At 38.8% G+C, this 22088-nt stretch overlaps 1 protein-coding gene across 1 annotated transcript in view; it reads right to left on the bottom strand.

Moving 5' to 3' along the window:
- LOC127955901 (B-cell receptor CD22) overlaps positions 1–20799 on the bottom strand; it is a 32148-nt gene extending 11349 nt beyond the window's left edge. The window contains exons 1-6 of the mRNA XM_052553516.1: positions 20718–20799; positions 16540–16603; positions 16016–16372; positions 15578–15898; positions 15225–15488; positions 3994–4257 (exon numbers count right to left, since the gene is read on the bottom strand). Coding sequence (XP_052409476.1) covers positions 3994–4257; positions 15225–15488; positions 15578–15898; positions 16016–16372; positions 16540–16588 — 1255 coding nt within the window. The 5' untranslated portion in view covers positions 16589–16603; positions 20718–20799. The remainder of the gene's footprint in view (positions 1–3993; positions 4258–15224; positions 15489–15577; positions 15899–16015; positions 16373–16539; positions 16604–20717) is intronic.
- Positions 20800–22088: the final 1289 nt, after the last annotated feature.

Raw genomic sequence — 22088 nt, forward strand, 5'->3', positions numbered from 1 at the left:
GATGTAGAATGTGTGGTTTACAGTTCAAGATTTGAAAGGCTGCAGGTTTAAATCTCTCCATTGTACAAGTTCAAGATGCAGGCAACGTGTTGAAGCATGTGTGCAAGCATCTACAGTAGGCCATACAAAACACCACATATCTGTATTTTACCTATTACCAGTTTACTTCACACTAGCTGTGCTGTATAAAGGTTTAAAGGGGTCATGAAATGAGAAAACAAAATTCAGTTGATCTTTTGACATATGAGAGGTCATATAAAAACATTCTGTAATTTTCGGAACTCAAAACATTCTTGTTAGTCTAAAATCAGTTTCTATTGAAGCTTTAGATGTTTGATTCTGTGAAGTATTCACACTAGACGTACTGCAGATTACCAAGTATTCACGCTAGACGTACAGCGGATTACCAAGTATTCACACTAGACGTACAGCGGATTACCAAGTATTCACGCTAGACGTGCAGCGGATTACCAAGTATTCACGCTAGACGTACAGCGGATTACCAAGTATTCACGCTAGACGTACAGCGGATTACCAAGTATTCACGCTAGACGTACAGCGGATTACCAAGTATTCACGCTAGACGTACAGCAGATTACCAAGTATTCACGCTAGACGTACAGCGGATTACCAAGTATTCACACTAGACGTACAGCACAATACCAAGTATTCACGCTAGACGTACAGCGGATTACCAAGTATTCACGCTAGACGTACAGCGGATTACCAAGTATTCACGCTAGACGTACAGCAGATTACCAAGTATTCACGCTAGACGTACAGCGGATTACCAAGTATTCACACTAGACGTACAGCACATTACAGAGTATTCACGCTAGACGTACAGCACATTACCAAGTATTCACGCTAGACGTACAGCGGATTACCAAGTATTCACACTAGACGTACAGCAGATTACCGAGTATTCACACTAGACGTACAGCACATTACCAAGTATTCACGCTAGACGTACAGCAGATTACCAAGTATTCACGCTAGACGTACAGCGGATTACCAAGTATTCACACTAGACGTACAGCACATTACCAAGTATTCACGCTAGACGTACAGCGGATTACCAAGTATTCACACTAGACGTACAGCAGATTACCAAGTATTCACACTAGACGTACAGCACATTACCAAGTATTCACGCTAGACGTACAGCACATTACCAAGTATTCACACTAGACGTACAGCAGATTACCAAGTATTCACGCTAGACGTACAGCGGATTACCAAGTATTCACACTAGACGTACAGCACATTACCAAGTATTCACGCTAGACGTACAGCGGATTACCAAGTATTCACACTAGACGTACAGCGGATTACCAAGTATTCACGCTAGACGTGCAGCGGATTACCAAGTATTCACGCTAGACGTACAGCGGATTACCAAGTATTCACGCTAGACGTACAGCGGATTACCAAGTATTCACGCTAGACGTACAGCGGATTACCAAGTATTCACGCTAGACGTACAGCAGATTACCAAGTATTCACGCTAGACGTACAGCGGATTACCAAGTATTCACACTAGACGTACAGCACATTACCAAGTATTCACGCTAGACGTACAGCGGATTACCAAGTATTCACGCTAGACGTACAGCGGATTACCAAGTATTCACGCTAGACGTACAGCAGATTACCAAGTATTCACGCTAGACGTACAGCGGATTACCAAGTATTCACACTAGACGTACAGCACATTACCAAGTATTCACGCTAGACGTACAGCACATTACCAAGTATTCACGCTAGACGTACAGCGGATTACCAAGTATTCACACTAGACGTACAGCAGATTACCGAGTATTCACACTAGACGTACAGCACATTACCAAGTATTCACGCTAGACGTACAGCAGATTACCAAGTATTCACGCTAGACGTACAGCGGATTACCAAGTATTCACACTAGACGTACAGCACATTACCAAGTATTCACGCTAGACGTACAGCGGATTACCAAGTATTCACACTAGACGTACAGCACATTACCAAGTATTCACGCTAGACGTACAGCGGATTACCGAGTATTCACACTAGACGTACAGCAGATTACCAAGTATTCACACTAGACGTACAGCAGATTACCAAGTATTCACACTAGATTTATAGCAGATTATCAAGTATTCACACTAGACTTAGAGCAGATTACCAAGTATTCACACTAGACGTACAGCAGATTACCAAGTATTCACACTAGACGTACAGCAGATTACCAAGTATTCACGCTAGACGTACAGCGGATTACCAATTATTCACGCTAGACGTACAGCAGATTACCAAGTATTCACGCTAGACGTACAGCAGATTACCAAGTATTCACACTAGACGTACAGCAGATTACCAAGTATTCACACTAGATTTATAGCAGATTATCAAGTATTCACACTAGATTTATAGCAGATTACCAAGTATTCACACTAGACGTACAGCAGATTACCAAGTATTCACACTAGACGTACAGCAGATTACCAAGTATTCACACTAGACGTACAGCAGATTACCAAGTATTCACACTAGACGTACAGCACATTACCAAGTATTCACACTAGACGTACAGCAGATTACCAAGTATTCACACTAGACGTACAGCAGATTACCAAGTATTCACACTAGACGTACAGCAGATTACCAAGTATTCACACTAGATTTATAGCAGATTATCAAGTATTCACACTAGACTTAGAGCAGATTACCAAGTATTTACACTAGACGTACAGCAGATTACCAAGTATTCACGCTAGACGTACAGCGGATTACCAATTATTCACGCTAGACGTACAGCAGATTACCAAGTATTCACGCTAGACGTACAGCAGATTACCAAGTATTCACACTAGACGTACAGCAGATTACCAAGTATTCACACTAGATTTATAGCAGATTATCAAGTATTCACACTAGATTTATAGCAGATTACCAAGTATTCACACTAGACGTACAGCAGATTACCAAGTATTCACACTAGACGTACAGCAGATTACCAAGTATTCACACTAGACGTACAGCAGATTACCAAGTATTCACACTAGACGTACAGCACATTACCAAGTATTCACACTAGACGTACAGCAGATTACCAAGTATTCACACTAGACGTACAGCAGATTACCAAGTATTCACACTAGACGTACAGCACATTACCAAGTATTCACACTAGACGTACAGCAGATTATCAAGTATTCACACTAGACGTACAGCAGATTACCAAGTATTCACACTAGACGTACAGCAGATTACCAAGTATTCACACTAGACGTACAGCACATTACCAAGTATTCACACTAGACGTACAGCAGATTATCAAGTATTCACACTAGACGTACAGCAGATTACCAAGTATTCACACTAGACGTACAGCACATTACCAAGTATTCACACTAGACGTACAGCAGATTACCAAGTATTCACACTAGACGTACAGCAGATTATCAAGTATTCACACTAGACGTACAGCAGATTACCAAGTATTCACACTAGACGTACAGCACATTACCAAGTATTCACACTAGACGTACAGCAGATTACCAAGTATTCACACTAGACGTACAGCAGATTACCAAGTATTCACACTAGACGTACTGCAGATTATCAAGTATTCACACTAGACGTACTGCAGATTATCAAGTATTCACACTAGACGTACAGCAGATTACCAAGTATTCACACTGGACGTACAGCAGATTACCAAGTATTCACACTGGACGTACAGCGGATTACCGAGTATTCACACTAGATGTACTGCAGATTATCAAGCATTCACACTAGACGTACAGCCAAGTACTGAGATTGGACATCCAGAAGAGTACTCGCACTGGGCATCCACTAGGTAAATAAATACTCACACTGGACGTTCAGCAGATTTACAAGTGCTCACACTGGATGTCACAGATTTTTTATCTAGTAGTAAAGACAGCAACTTTAAAATAACACAAATGGAAGTATTGTATGTAAATAGTTGCAACTTTTAGTACTCACACTGGACGTCCAGCAGCACTGATTTGTTCTGAGTGCCGTGTTTGTTCTCAGCTCTACAGTAGTATCGTCCTCTGTGTGACGGGTCGGTGTTGCTGATGGTCAGGTTTGGTCCGGTCTGAACTGGATTCAGGAGTCCTTCAGTGTCTCTGTACCAGGTGTAGTTCACTGCTGGGTTTGCATCACTGCTGCAGCTCAGAGTCACAGAACAGCCCTCCAGAACCAAACCAGCTGGATTTATCCTCACCGATGTGTTTTTAGGACCATCTGATGGAGGAAAAATCATTTAGACAATTATTTTCTGACATACAGCAGTAATTATAGTTGGTCATTGAGCATAGATTGTCCTCTCTTACACTGAACTAGTATTATCCAGGACTCTTGTGTCGTGATCGGCTGCTGTAGCTGGTGTGTTGCAGTGCAGGTGAAAGTGACTCTGTGATGACGCTGAGAAACAGTGAAGTTCAGATCAGAGATGAGCTCAGTTTGGTTCTGATACTGCTGTTCTGTGACGTTCTCATTGAGAGATGAGCTCCATCTGAGAGATGGTGGACGAGACGGACAGAAGATCTTATTAGAGCAGCGCAGAATCACTGAACTTCCCTCAATCACCTCCATCATCTTCATCACCTCCTGCTGATCCTTAAAGAGACTCAGTGTGGGTTTGGGTGGAGATCCTAAAACACACATAGAGATATTACAAGATCATATGGATTATTATATCCAAAAATGTAAGTAGCTATTATACAGTAGTAGATTTATTTTTAATGTGTGTTGAGTGTCACTCAAGAAATGGCATGAACAATATGACACTCACCTAAGACGGCAATTTGAACTGAGGTTGAGTAGCTATATTTCAGTTTACCATTGGCTTCAAGTCTGAAGTAATATGACCCATTATGACTCTGATCAAGATTATCGAAGCGTGTGGTGCAGTTTTTCTGTTTAGCAGTGCCAAATATTTTTCCTTTTAACAGTCCATAGTCGGGGCTGCTGGAGTCAAACACTTCTGTTTTCAAAACTTTTAACCATTTTCTCTTTGCACTGTTAGTGAGGTCTTTTTTAAACGTTTCATCAATATCAAATGAGCAGGGTATGAAAACACAGGATCCTTGTAGAGCTTCTACTGTCTGTGGCAGATTGATACTGTAGTCACACAAAACACCTAAAACAGATGAACACAAACAAACAAAAGGAAATAATCATACAAAGTTAATATGCAGGACAAATTTCTGCAGCACTTATTGCTCTTCGATCTCACGAAGGTCACGCAGAAGTGCTTTCATCATATTTCGGCTTGTTAAAAAAAAGAGGAATAATCTATAAGAAAGAGACCTTGTATCAGAGATCCAGTGAGGAGGAACATCACCAGTGTCTCCATCATTTACATGCACTCCACCTTACAGCAGAATATACAAATAAACACATTTTAATAGAACGAAAAAATAAAAAATGTTGGACTTGTTTTTGTTGTGTTTATCATATGCACTTATCAATCACCCACCGGTGTGCAATGGCAAATGTTGATTGATAGAATAAAAAAAATAATTTATTGTGTTTGAATTTATAACTCTTTCTTGAAATATAAACTCTTTATATCTAAATTTCTAGATTCAAGTTTTAGATTTTTTTCTAGATTTTTTTTTCTATAGAATACAGAACAATACTAAAGATTTAAAACAGGACATGCTTCTCTTGAACATGTTTCAAACCTTTTCACTTCAGAATCTCAAAAGTCCAGGAGTAAGAGTAAGTTTGAGTGTGTTGTGTGTAAATGACTTACCAGAGAAGAGAGTTGAAGACGACAGAAATCCTCTCAGAGCTCAAGATGATGCTTCTACACTGACTGAAGAGAGAACTGTGTGTGAAAATACTTCTCCTTTAGTCAGAACCTTTTAGTGACCGTAGCGTGACTACCCAGCTCTGTGTGTGTGTGTATAAACACACAAACACACACACACACACAGAGCTGGGTATTACATTTACTCTACATTTAGAGTCTTTCACAGAGTTATCATCTGCAGTATCTGTATTGAAATGCTTTGCTTTATGGTGGCCCTTATTGGGGGTTAAATGTACTTTTTAAAAAAAAAAAATATTTTTTATATAGAAATGTTAACCTCTCACCCTCTTATTTGTTGCTCCACTAGAAGTTTGTAATATATGCACAATTCCATGCAGATAATTTGTCATTTAGGGTGTGCTCACATGTATCTTTTTATCAGCAGGTACTTCAAGAGCTGATGGTTCGAGAGTCAGACTTGTAACCTGAAGGTCATGGGTTCGAGTCTCAGTACCAGCAGGGATTGTAGGTGTAGGTGCGCTCACTTCCACCCTCAAAACCACTGAGGTGCCCTCGAACAAGACACCGAACCTCAAACTGCTGTAGTTGGTGCTGAAGCAGGGATATGTGTATGTGGGGTATGTGTTCACTGCTGTGTGTGTGCATTGTGATGGGATTAATGCAGAGCACAAACTCTGAGTATGAGTTAGCATACTTGGTAACATGACAATGGCAGAACACTTTTAATTTCTTCATTACGAGTTTGTTCCTAGGTCTGTGAGATGAGAATCGAACTCAAGGCTGTAATTTACCATCTTAAGACTAACAACACTGTTTCTGAGTTCTTGTTTTTAACATAATTCACAGTTTACTAATGGTGTTATAGAAGTATGAATTATGTGGTGTTATTTTCATTAATATTATATGAAGAATTTCAACTTTGTCCAGTCTCTGCTAACTTTGGTTTGTTTCCATTTCTCAGTAAGGAGAGTTGACTGTGAGGGTGAGAGCAGAAGATTTCAAAAGTCCAAAAATAAGGACCTCCCTAGTCTGATGTCATGATGTCAGTCATCTGAAAGTCTCAGGCTGAAACTGAAGACGCTTCTGCCTCCTAGTAGAGCGGATGGAAACTGCACATCAGGTCCTGTGATTACGATAAGTAACACTCACCACCAAAGTGTTGTTTTATGTGCTTACAAATAATAGTGATTTTAGACCATATATTTTGTAAAGCATTTTTTTTTTGTAATGGAACCTTTTTTTTGTAAATTCCAATTTCCACAATTTCATAAGCATTAAAATTCTGAATATCAAACTTAACAGTTCTGAATGTATAATCTTTTATTCATAAATGTTGAACATCCATGATTTTGTCAACTTTATATTCTGAGAGGCAAATTCTTTATTCACAAATGCTGAATGTCCTCCTTTGTAAAAGGCTTTCTATAACAAACGTGCTCTTTTAATGCTTGTCTCTATATAATGCTGTGGTAATAAAATAAAATTAAATTACAAGTTAAAAAAAAAGTCATTTATTGTTCAGAATGACATTTAAAATAAAATAAAATACAAAACAAAAATTCTGAAAATTAATTGGATTTTTTTCATGTTATCTTGAATCCTTGGGTAAAAATCTTGAAATTTGTCAGAGAAAAAGTGATATATTACACACATTTTTTTTTTTCATTTGAATTTCAAAAGATAAATTATTTATTTGCGAGATTGTCAAATTTTTATTTGTGAGAGTTATATACATTATGCTCAAAACTCTTGCCTTAACATAAACTCTTTCCTAGACAACACAAACAGTCTAATGTCATCTCATTTGTTCTTTAGCAAAGACAGAGTTTTTCAAAGGAAGCCTGATGACTCTGGGTGTGACATTGTTAATTTAATGAAAGTAATTTAATCAAACATCAAGACGTTTTTCTTATTAATAAGACGTATCAGACTGTAAGTTCCTCATGCCTGCTTCGATATCAGTTTCAGTTTAACTTTCAGTTTAGAAATGATATGGACTGATTACATAATAATAATAATTATTCTTATTAGCAATTGTAGCCTACTCCTTTTGCAGAAACCTTTTAATTAAGCTAAAGTACACATCTTAATAATACACTTGATACTTAAGATTTCATGAAAAATAAAAGTAAAAATTGTAGTACATATATTTGAATAGGAAATAATTAATTACCAAGGAAAAATCTTTTTACTGTTCTACTGAAGAAAAAAAGTCACCTACATCTTGAATGGCCTGAGGATGAGTAAATGAACAGCAAATTTTCAATTTTGAATGAACTACTGTCCTATCCAGGAGGCGATGTCCCTGATCTCTTCTGACTGTGATTCAGTGTTTGTGAAGTCGATGGAGGGATAATGAAGATATTCCTGTGCACCTGGTGCAGTGGATGACCACATGCCGTTATCATACACAAACTGACCGACATTATCCAGAGCAATGGCCTGATGGAGAAGAAGCAGCAAAATGAGTGAAGATCTGCTGAACAACCGTCTGTAATGTCTTTCAGAATGAATTACTCACTGTTTGAGTCGGAGTGTGTCCAGATGTGTCGTCTTGTCTGGTTTCTGAAGGTTTTTCTTTCCTTTTTCTGAAAAAAGATCATTAAAACATTAATGCTTATACAATATCTCAGTAATGTAATCATTCAGGAAATGAAACAGTATTAAGATTTAACACACACACACACTCATACCTATGTATGTACACAATATCTTATATAGTATAATCATGTTGTCTTATTCCTCAAAGGGCATTTGTACCCACCGTACACAGTAGAGCATCACGATGCACACGATCAGCATCAGTAAAACACCGACAGCTGCTCCGAGCAGCACCGATGGATAATGGAAACCTGAAAAGGAGTGCTTTATTGCTCAGAGGTTGGTCTTTCATAGTTCAGGGAGATCTCATTAAGCTATCATTAAAACCATTAAACTATTTTATATGGTTTATGAGGAGGAATAAAAATAGACCCAAATGAGTCAACAGTTGTGCTAGTGGAAAATACAGAGCTATAAAATGAATGTGGATTTGATGAGAAATGTTGAGTTCATGTTGAGATTTTAGATGTTTGATTACAGACTTCAGTGTCTTGGCAAATATGAACACATTTCTCAGGATTAAAGTCCGTTTGGGCTCCATTTGATCATCACTTTAGTATAACTAAGTCCTCTAAGAAGACAGCAAAACGTCCCTGAGACGAGTGAGGAGTGGCATGGAAGTGATCAGCCTGTGCACTGCTGAGGCATTATTGAGCCTACAGCTCGGATCGACTGTTTCTCATCTTTCTCTTGAAAATATCCCATAGGTTCTATATGGGATTCAGGTCAGGCATTTTGGCTGGCCAATTAGCACATTAATATCATGGTCAGCAAACGACTCGGAAGTGGATTTGGCATTCTGGGCAGGTCCTGCTGGAAAAGGAAATCGGCATCTCCATAAAACTTGTCATCAGATGAAAGCATAAAGCGCTCCAAAATCTCCTGATAGATGGCTGCATTGACTATGGACTTGATACAACACAATGGACCAACACCAGCAGACCAACAGACGTCACGGTACCCCAAATCATCATTGGCTTCAGAAACTTCACACTAGACTCCAAGCAGCTTGGATTATGTGCCTCTCCAGACTCCGGACCTTGATTTCCTAGTTCCAGGTAAGATGCTTCTGATGTTTTTTCTGTTTCAGAAAAGGCTTTGTAGCCCTTTACCTGATGACGTCTGAGCATGGTGAATCTTGATGCACTGACTCCAGCTTAATTCAACTCCTTGTGAAGCTCTCCAAAATGTTTAAATTAGCTTTGCTTGACAGTATTTCAAACTTGTGATCATCCCTGTTGCTTGTGCACCTTTCCTACCAGATTTCTTCTTTCTAATCAACTTTGCATTTAATATGCTTTGATACAGCACTCTGTGAACAGCCAGCCCTTTCAGTGATGACCTTCTGTGACTTACCCTCTTTGTGGAGGGTGTCACTGATTGTCTTCTGCAAGTTTCCCAAGTCAGCAGTCTTCCCCATTATTGTGGTTTCAATGAACAAGAGATACCCGGAATTTATACTTTAGGGATGGTCACTACACCCCCAATTTTTACTTTATGATTTCTGTCTCGTACTGGGTGTTGGGTGGGTTATTGATGGACATGGCACGTTATGTCCCTCATGCCACAACCTTGAAGTGTGCTGAATGCCAGGATGCTTTCATAGTTCTTCAACAAAAACTATATATACCGCTATTATGTATGGGGAGAGGCTTGGCAAGCAACCTATATGCAGTAGTAGTCATTGGCCATTTCTTGTAATAGTCAGAGGTGATTGTGGCTCTCAAATTAGACCCCTAACATCAGTGCCGATGTAAAATCTCTGTTCCCTGGGTTACAAAACAAAACTGAGACATTCTGTTTAAGTTATAGTGAACTATAATAACCATGCATTGAGTAACACTACGGTTAAAATTAAAATCAAGTATTGACATTATTACACACTGGAAATTTTAAGTGTACTTAAGTGTCTAAAACATAGTAATGCAAGTGAACATGTACATAATACATTACTTGCAAGTAGTGCTTTAAAGGATATTATTTGTGATCTTGTCAATCAGATAAAGCTGTTGTTTTGTTTCTCACCCATGTCTTGTGGCGGTGGGATGGTCTGAAACTGTTGACTAGCGCTGCCGTAAATGTTTGTGCTGAAACACTGCAGGACATCCGTGTCTGTGAGGGACTGATGGACGGTCAGGACACTCTTCACTCCTGTGCTTCCTAACATCTCCTCACTGATGGATATTTCTGTAGAGTTAGTGAACACATGTCCAGACAGACGCCACTCGAGTGTAGGACAGGGATTCCCATGAGCCTCACAGACACACGCCATTACGCTCTTTCGGCTACAAAAGCTGGAGATTTTGGGCGCAACTTAAATAGAGAATATGATTGTTAGGATAAAGAAAATCTAGATGGTTTCTCCAGTGAAAAAGACTAAAATGTTTATACATTATTTTTATTGTGAAGTTTTGGCAACTGTGACCTTTTTTTAAGTATAAACTTCACAGATTGCTTCTTTTTTGCATTGTAGATAAAAATCTCAGAAGAATATTTTTATATTCACAGAACAGTTTTATTCTTCTGAGATCCTACACAGTCTCTGTCAAATCATTTAGACTCATGCCATCAGTGATGAAAGTCATATTTTGACAGTTTGAAAGTGTTTCTTGCATGCTTTTATAGTAAAATTGCATCTTTTTAATGTCAATTTGCATTCACATTCACCATAAACAATGCACTTTTCATTCAATTGCAGTGCCATCCAGAGTTGTTTTCTGTTAGCTGCAAATACTGCAGTTGAAGTACTATGTATACAGTATTTATGTTATCTGGGATCAGATTAAGGTTATCAGATTACATAACTTTGAGGTCTGTCTTTTGTACTCACACTGAACATCAAGTTGAATTGTTGTGTTGCATTGGCCATGCTGGTTTTGAGCAATACAGCCATACCATGCTCCATATGTAGGGTTTGTCACAATGTAGGTCTGATTATATCCAGTCTGGAGGAGCTCAAATTCAGATCCGGTTTCTCTGTACCAGGTGTAGTTGAACTCTGCTGGGTTTGCATCAGTGCTGCAGTTCAGAGTCACTGACTTGCCCTCCATCACTGAACTGGAGGGAAACGCTGACAACGATGTGTTTCTGGGGGCATCTGAGGGAAGAAAAAAAAAGAAATGTGATGTAGAATGTGTGGTTTACAGTTCAAGATTTGAAAGGCTGCAGGTTTAAATCTCTCCATTGTACAAGTTCAAGATGCAGGCAACGTGTTGAAGCATGTGTGCAAGCATCTACAGTAGGCCATACAAAACACCACATATCTGTATTTTACCTATTACCAGTTTACTTCACACTAGCTGTGCTGTATAAAGGTTTAAAGGGGTCATGAAATGAGAAATCAAAATGCAGTTGATCTTTTGACATATAAGAGGTCATATAAAAACATTCTGTAATTTTCGGAACTCAAAACATTCTTGTTAGTCTTAAATCAGTTTCTATTGAAGCTTTAGATCTACAGCACTGTCAGTTTAGACCCCCCCCCCCCCCCACTAATTCACACTCTTAGTATAAATAACAAGGGCAGCATACGCAGGTCAATGCAGAAACCAAACGATAAAGATGTCTCTGGAGACAAGAAGACACTGTCCGGTGAAGTATTCACACTAGACGTACTGCAGATTACCAAGTATTCCCACTAGACGTACAGGGGATTACCAAGTATTCACACTAGACGTACAGCAGATTACCAAGTATTCATAACTAAACGTGCATCAGATTACCAAGTATTCACACTAGACGTACAGCAGATTACCAAGTATTCACACTAGACGTACAGCAGATTACCAAGTATTCACACTAGACGTACAGCAGATTACCAAGTATTCACACTAAAAATACAGCAGAATACCAAGTATTCACACTAGACGTACAGCAGATTATCAAGTATTCACACTAGACGTACAGCAGATTATCAAGTATTCACACTAAACGTACAGCAGATTACCAAGTATTCACACTAGACGTACAGCGGATTACCAAGTATTCACACTAGACGTACAGCAGATTATCAAGTATTCACACTAGACGTACAGCAGATTACCAAGTATTCACACTAAAAATACAGCAGAATACCAAGTATTCACACTAAACGTACAGCAGATTACCAAGTATTCACACTAGACGTACAGCGGATTATCAAGTATTCACACTAGACGTACAGTGGATTACCAAGTATTCACACTAGACGTACTGCAGATTACAAAGTATTCACACTGGACGTACAGCGGATTACCAAGTATTCACACTAGACGTACAGCGGATTACAAAGTATTCACACTGGACGTACAGCGGATTACCAAGTATGCAGACTAGATTTACAGCGGATTACCAAGTATTCAAACTAGACGTAGAGCAGATTACAAAGTATTCACACTGGACGTACAGCGGATCACCAAGTATGCAGACTAGACTTACAGCGGATTACCAATTATTCATGCTGGACGGACAGCGGATTACCAAGTATTCATGCTAGACGTACAGCGGATTACCAAGTATTAATGCTAGACGTACAGCGGATTACCAAGTATTCACGCTAGACGTACAGCGGATTATCAAGTATTCACACTGGACGTACAGCGGATTACCAAGTATTCACACTAGACGTACAGCGGATTACAAAGTATTCACACTGGACGTACAGCGGATTACCAAGTATGCAGACTAGATTTACAGCGGATTACCAAGTATTCACACTAGACGTAGAGCAGATTACAAAGTATTCACACTGGACGTACAGCGGATCATCAAGTATGCAGACTAGATTTACAGCGGATTACCAATTATTCATGCTGGACGGACAGCGGATTACCAAGTATTCACGCTAGACGTACAGCGGATTACCAAGTATTAATGCTAGACGTACAGCGGATTACCAAGTATTCACGCTAGACGTACAGCGGATTATCAAGTATTCACACTGGACGTACAGCGGATTACCAAGTATTCACACTAGACGTACTGCATATCACCATGTATTCACACTAGATGTACAGCAGATTACCTAGTATTCACACTAGATGTACAGCAGATTATCAAGTATTCACGCTAGACGTACAGCAGATTACCATGTATTCACACTAGACGGACAGCATATTACCAAGTATTCACACTAGACGTACAGCACATTACCTAGTATTCACACTAGACGTACAGCAGATTACCAAGTATTCACACTAGACGTACAGCAGATTACCTAGTATTCACACTAGACGTACAGCAGATTATCAAGTATTCACACTAGACGTACAGCAGATTACCAAGTATTCACAGTAGACATACAGCCAAGTACTGAGATTGGACATCCAGAAGAGTACTCGCACTGGGCATCCACTAGATAAATAAAAACTCACACTGGACGTTCATCAGATTTACAAGTGCTCACACTGGATGTCACAGATTTATAATCTAGTGGTAAAGACAGCAACTTTAAAATAACACAAATGGAAGTATTGTATATAAATAGTTGCAACTTTTAGTACTCACACTGGACGTCCAGCAGCACTGATGTGTTCTGAGTGCCGTGTTTGTTCTCAGCGGATTACCATGTATTCACGCAGGACGTACAGCGGATTACCAAGTATTCACGCTAGACGTACAGCGGATTACCAAGTATTCACCAAGTATTTAACAAGTATTCACGCTGGACGTACAGCGGATTACCAAGTATTCACGCTAGACGTACAGCGGATTACCAAGTATTCACCAAGTATTTACCAAGTATTCACGCTGGACGTACAGCGGATTACCAAGTATTCACGCTAGACGTACAGCGGATTACCAAGTATTCACCAAGTATTTACCAAGTATTCACGCTGGACGTACAGCGGACTACCAAGTATTCACGCTGGACGTACAGCGGATTACCATGTATTCACGCAGGACGTACAGCGGATTACCAAGTATTCACGCTAGACGTACAGCGGATTACCAAGTATTCACCAAGTATTTACCAAGTATTCACGCTGGACGTACAGCGGATTACCAAGTATTCACGCTAGACGTACAGCGGATTACCAAGTATTCATGCTAGACGTACATCGGATTACCAAGTATTCACCAAGTATTTACCAAGTATTCACGCTGGACGTACAGCGGATTACCAAGTATTCACGCTAGACGTACAGCGGATTACCAAGTATTCACCAAGTATTTACCAAGTATTCACGCTGGACGTACAGCGGATTACCAAGTATTCACGCTGGACGTACAGCGGATTACCAAGTATTCACGCTGGACGTACAGCGGATTACCAAGTATTCACGCTGGACGTACAGCGGATTACCAAGTATTCACGCTGGACGTACAGCGGATTACCAAGTATTCACGCTAGACGTACAGCGGATTACCAAGTATTCAAGCTAGACGTACAGCGGATTACCAAGTATTCACGCTAGACGTACAGCAGATTATCAAGTATTCACACTAGACGTACAGCAGATTACCAAGTATTCACACTAGACGTACAGCAGATTACCAAGTATTCACACTAGACGTACAGCAGATTACCAAGTATTCACACTAGACGTACAGCAGATTACCAAGTATTCACACTAGACGTACAGCACATTACCAAGTATTCACACTAGACGTACAGCAGATTACCAAGTATTCACACTAGACGTACAGCCAAGTACTGAGATTGGACATCCAGAAGAGTACTCGCACTGGGCATCCACTAGGTAAATAAATACTCGCACTGGACTTTCAGCAGATTTACAAGTGCTCACACTGGATGTCACAGATTTTTAATCTAGTAGTAAAGACAGCAACTTTAAAATAACACAAATGGAAGTATTGTATATAAATAGTTGCAACTTTTAGTACTCACACTGGACGTCCAGCAGCACTGATGTGTTCTGAGTGCCATGTTTGTTCTCAGCTCTACAGTAGTATCGTCCTCTGTGTGACGGGTCGGTGTTGCTGATGGTCAGGTTTGGTCCGATCTGAACTGGATTCAGGAGTCCTTCAGTGTCTCTGTACCAGGTGTAGTTCACTGCTGGGTTTGCATCACTGCTGCAGCTCAGAGTCACAGAACAACCCTCCAGGACCAAACCAGCTGGATTTATCCTCACCGATGTGTTTTTAGGACCATCTGATGGAGGAGAAATCATTTAGACAATTATTTTCTGACATACAGCACTAATTATAGTTGGTCATTGAGCATAGATTGTCCTCTCTTACACTGAACTAGTATTATCCAGGACTCTTGTGTCGTGATCGGCTGCTGTAGCTGGTGTGTTGCAGTGCAGGTGAAAGTGACTCTGTGATGACGCTGAGAAACAGTGAAGTTCAGATCCGAGATGAGATCAGTTTGGTTCTGATACTGCTGTTCTAAGACGTTCTCATTGAGAGATGAGCTCCATCTGAGAGATGGTGGACGAGACGGACAGAAGATCTTAGTAGAGCAGCGCAGAATCACTGAACTTCCCTCAATCACCTCCATCATCTTCATCACCTCCTGCTGATCCTTAAAGAGACTCAGTGTGGGTTTGGGTGGAGATCCTGAAACACACATAGAAATGCAGTGAAATATTACAAGATAAAATGAAGCTGCATTGCTATTGTACAGTAGTAGATTTATTTTTTCACTAGAAACATCATGAACAATATGACACTCACCTAAGACGGCAATTTGAACTTGTGTGTGTTTAGGTTCTTTGTAGTTATATTGCAATAAAATGCCGGCTTCAAGTCTGAAGTAATATGACCCATTATGACTCTGATCAAGATTATCGAAGCGTGTGGTGCAGTTTTTCTGTGAAGCAGTGCCAAATATTTCTCCTTTTAACAGTCCAGTGTTGGGGCTGCTGGAGTCAAACACTTCTGTTACAGCATTAAACCATTTTCTCTTTGCACTGTTAGTGAGGTAAATGCTCAGCTGTGGATCAATATCAAATGAGCAGGGTATGAAAACACAGGATCCTCGTAGAGCTTCTACTCTCTGTGGCAGATTGATACTGTAGCCACAAAAAACACCTAAAATGAACACAAACAGGCAAAAGAAGTAACTGTACAAAGTCGATATTCAGAACAAATTTCTGCAGCACTTATTGCTCTTCAGTCTCACAAAGGTCACTTATAAGTGCTTCCATAATATAAATTCAACTTGTTAAAAAAAGAGGAATAATCTATAAGAAAGAGACCTTGTATCAGAGATCCAGTGAGGAGGAACGTCACCAGTGTCTCCATCATTTACATGCACTCCACCTTACAGCAGAATATACAAATAAAGAAATAAATTATGTGTATGTAAATACGGCTGTCAGTTTCTATTTATTCATCGTGATTAATCACAACCAGAAAAAAAAAATTGTTTGTGTATTATATATATTTATGTCACTTTAATTGTCCTTTTAATTACAATGCTTAATTGAGAAATAAGGAAACTAACTGTTAAAGTTTTGCATGCAAGATTTTTGTCCAATCTCACTTGATACAAGACTCGCATGCAGAATGAGAATGAGACCTGGCATTGTCTTAATCTAATAACTATGAGCTATGAAGTTGGATATCATCCTCTTTTGGAAGGCCAAACAAAGTAGTTTTCACTTCCACAATAAAACATACAGCATCTGCACAACATGGCGCTGGTGGCAACAGAGAGAATAAAAGGACCCCTCTGTCAAGCTCCTGAAGTTTGCAGATGACACCACACTCATCGGCCTCATTCAGGACGGTGACGAGTCTGCTTACAGACAGGAGGTAAAAGAGCTGGCTGTCTGGTGCAGTCTCAACAACCTGGAGCTTAACACGCTCAAAACAGTGGAGATGATCGTGGACTTCAGGAGAAACCCCCCTGCACTCCCCCCACTCACCATCATGAACAGCCCTGTGACTGCAGTGGAGTCATTCAGGTTCCTGGGAACCACCATCTCTCAGGACCTGAAGTGGGACATTCACATTGACTCCATCGTAAAAAAGGCCCAGCAGAGGTTGTACTTTCTCCGCCAGCTGAGGAAGTTAAACCTGCCACAGGAGCTGCTGAAACAGTTCTACTCCACCATCATTGAATCCATCCTCTGCACTTCAGTAACTGTCTGGTTCAGCTCAGCTTCTAAATCTGACCTCAGAAGACTACAGAGAGTAGTCCGGACTGCTGAGCGAATCATCGGTTCAACTCTCCCATCTATTCAAGAACTGTACTTATCCAGAGTGAGAAAAAGGGCTGTCAAAATCACTCTGGACCCCTCACATCCAGCACACTCCCTCTTTGAACTGTTGCCATCTGGTCGACGCTACAGAGCACTGAGCACTAGAACGACCAGACACAGGAACAGTTTCTTCCCTCAGGCAATCCATCTTATGAACAGCTGATAATAACGGCGGACACACTACACTTTATATTTATATACACACACACTTTATTTATCTAACACACATACTTAGTATACACTTAAATTTTGCACACAATATATATGTACATACATAACTTCACTTTGTAATATACCTGCCTACAATTGTCATTTGTATATTGTCATTCACTGTCTACATATTTGTATTTTTTATTCTTTTATTATGTGTTTTATGTTCTGTCGCTGTCATTCTGTTGTACTGCGGAGCTTCTGTCACGAAAACAAATTCCTCGTATGTGTAAACATACCTGGCAATAAAGCTCCTTTCTTTGTGTGAACATTTGGGCGGCATTATGTAAATCTTCCCACACAGTGATGTAGACATGGGGGTATGTTTAAATCTGGTGTTTTAGTAAGCCGTGGACAAGTCTTAACTTGGATAAAGAATATCTCCTTGGATTTGAAACTCTATTCATTGCAACTTTACAGATCTTCTTTATGCACCTATAGCTTGTAACACTCCAAAATGAAATTGCACCATACGACCCCTTGAAAGGGAATTAACAAATCAACAAATCACAGATTCTTGATTTCACTGCATTTTACTAAATATATAAATTTGAAGAAAAAAAATAACCGCCACCACTACATGTGTATATATATATATATATATTTAGACAACAAAAAAACTGTTTATGTATATTTAAACAAAACAGGAGTTACAGCCATTTTCATACACAGACACCCATTTCCAGGGACTCAAATGTAATTGGACAAATAAATGTAATCATAAATCAAATGTTTGTTTATTTTTTGTTGTTCAGAATACTGTGCAGACAATGACATCACCTTTACCAGGGCTTTACTGCAGCTGACTTCAGGATCTTTCTGCGTTTAGTTTTGTCCTCAGCGAGTAAAATGCTGCTCAATCGGCTTGAAATCAGGAGACTGACTTGGCCATTGCAAAATATTCCATTGCTTTTGATGTGTGTTTTGGGTCATCCTCCATTCGTACTATGAAGTGCCACCCATTCAACATTTCTCCATTTGACTGAATCTGGGCAGGCAGTATCTCGAACTCTGAGTACCTGCCTCTTAGTTTGCCTTCTGGAGAGTGTTCTTTGGATGTTGTAACAGGGTTTTTCTTTACCATGGAGAAGATCCTCTAATCATCCATCACTGTTTTCTTGCTTGAACCTGAGCTCACCAATGCATTCTTTTTTTCTTAGATTGGACCACACTGTTGATTTGGTTTCTACTATCTCTCTGATGAGTTTGTTTTGTTTTTTGAAGCCTAATAGTTGTGTGTTTCACTTGTATCACTCCTTTGACCACATGATGTGGTTCACAACAAAAGCTTCCAAATGCAAATGGAACACTAAGAATAGACTCCAGACCTTTTAGATGCTTAACTGATGTAGAAATACTGAAAGAATAGTCCAGGCCTGTCCATAAAACAGCTTTTGAGTCAGTTGTCCATTTACTTATGGTCCCTTGAAAAGAGGGGAGGTACATATATAGATATATAAAGATGTAATTCCTTAACCTTCACTCCAATTTTGATGAAAATACCCTCAAATTAAAGCTGTGTGTGCTTTAAGCCCATATCCATTAACTTAAATATGTTTTGGTCACCAGCTGAAATAATACAAATTGTGCCTATGTCCAAATATATATGGACCTAACTATTAAACCTGCTGGTGTGTTAATGAAGGCGCATGAGGAAGAAAATATATAAAACGGTTCTTTTAATGATCGCGGGAGAATAAGGGCACGTCTAACATAACAATACACTATGATACGATAATCACAGACAAGGAGGACCTAAACAGAGAGGGTATTTAAGCACAAGGGAAGTAATCAGGGGAATGGAGACAGGAGGGGATTAATCCAATCAACCAAACAGGAAAATGACATGACCAAATAAGGAAACTGAAAGTCCATCAATGTAACACTAACTGTATATTTTGTATTTATATTATATATACATGTGTATATATAAATATATTCAGTACACTCGCATATGTAAACAAACTTTTAATTTGGATGCAATTAATCACGATTAATCGATTTGACAGTCCTAATAAGTAATAATAAATAAATTTCCTTTTTTAATTAATTTATAGCTCTTGTGTTGGCATAAACTCATTATTTCTAAAGTCCTACAGTAATTTTTTACATCCAAACACAAAACAATATCCAGAGCTGAGTAGATTACTTAACATTTAGTCCATTTAGTCCATAACATTTAAAATTTATTATTTGAATACTAAAAAAATTTATATTTAATTTAACTGAATGCTAATGTGACTATTAAACCACAATGAAATGTGAACATGTGAATGTTGTTTAATTACTGAAATATTTACTTTTTCAGAGATATTTCAAGTATGTAATGTATGTTTGGTTGACAAAAACATTTGGGAAAACATTTGCATTACATGAACAAACATTAATAAACATGAAACAGCAATGACATTAAACACCCAAAAGTCTTTCAGATTTAAAAAATGTAATCCAGACTTCCAGAATCAACAGTTATTGAAGATCACTGGATATGATGAACACACAGTGAATGTGGAGTCTTTTTTTCCATCCAAATTAAAGATGCACGGTTTGCAAATGTATTTACATGACATTTACACAGCCATTCTTTATTGTGAATATAGTCAAAGCTAAATGGTATGACACACACTGAGATTTTTACAAAGTACAATTTTAATTAGAAAAATAAATCAATAAATTAGGGAGAATCAATCAATTATGAATCATGTCATAATCATGTAAAAAGTAGACATATAATCTGATTATGAGAATTATAAAATGTACTCTAATCCCGAGTACTTGATTTTTGGAATCTGATTATGTAATACAGTTCTCCTACTACCCATCTCTGAGAAGATTAAAAAAATATACAAAAGAAAAACAGGACATGCTTCTCTTGAACATGTTTCAAACCTTAGCACTTCAGAATCTCAAAAGTCCAGGAGTAAGAGTAAGTTTGAGTGTGTTGTGTGTAAATGACTTACCAGAGAAGAGAGTTGAAGACGACAGAAATCCTCTCAGAGCTCAAGATGATGCTTCTACACTGACTGAAGAGAGAACTGTGTGAAAATGAGAGTTTATCTCGTATCAGAGATTCAATACTTCTCCTTTAGTCAGAACTTTAGTGACAGTAGTTAGACTCTAAGAAATCTATGCAAATCAGTATGAAGCTTTCTTCACATTTCTTTATATTTGCTTGAAACAAATCACTGTCTTGTGAGATCCAGTATTGAGTTCTAATGTTGATAATAATCCTCAATGATCAGGAATATGTTGAATAAAAACTGGAATTTGAGAAGACTATGTACAGGAAGCATGCTTTTTATTTCTTCTAAACTTTTGCATTTCATATTTGAGATATTATATGTCAGAATTGTATTAGAGCAGGGGTGTGTGTAGTGTGTGTGTTGTCTAAAGAATTTAAGACCAGCTGTTGCCATGCAGTCATCTTCACAAAGCTTATTTCCATAAACTTTCTGACCGACACAGGTGACTAACTGCACTGGGAAAAAACTATACAACATTTTTAAGTAAAGTGGTTGCAAACTATTTATTTTAGCTACATTAAAAAAAAAAAAAAAACCTTGTTTAGTCAACTACATTTGTTAATTTAATTGTAGCTAAAATAAACTGATTGCAACCACTTATCTTAAAAAAGATGTAGTAAATTCAATGAATAATTTTTTTTCAGTGCACCTGTTTCCAAATAGATCTATTAATTTAAAAAAAGAATGAAAAAAAAAAAATATATATATATATATATATATATATATATACATATATATATATATATATATATATGTATGTATATATATATGCAATTGATGGAGATTTGTGTGATGCACATCTAGGACCCCGTTCCACCACATCCCAAAGATGCTCTATTGGGTTGAGATCTGGTGACTGTGGGGGCCATGTTAGTACAGTGAACTCATTATCATGTTCAAGAAACCAATTTGAAATGTTTCAAGCTTTGTGACAATGTGCATTATCCTGCTGGAAGTAGTCATCGGGGGATGGGAACATGGTGGTCATAAAGGGATGGACATGGTCAGAAACAATGCTCAGGTGGGCCGTGGCATTTAAACGATACCAAATTGGCACTAAGGGACCTAAAGTGTGCCAAGAAAACATCCCCCACACCATTACACCACCACCAGCAGCCTGTACAGTGGTAACAAGGCATGATGGATCCATGTTCTCATTCTGTTTACGCCAAATTCTGACTCTACCATCTGAATGTCCCAACAGAAATCCAGACTCATCAGACCAGGCAACATTTTTCCAGTCTTCAACTGTCCAATTTTGGTGATCTTGTGCAAATTGTAGCCTCTTTTTCCTATTGGTAGTGGAGA

Source organism: Carassius gibelio, chromosome B4, assembly GCF_023724105.1.
Source record: "Carassius gibelio isolate Cgi1373 ecotype wild population from Czech Republic chromosome B4, carGib1.2-hapl.c, whole genome shotgun sequence".
Taxonomy (NCBI): Eukaryota; Metazoa; Chordata; class Actinopteri; order Cypriniformes; family Cyprinidae; genus Carassius; species Carassius gibelio.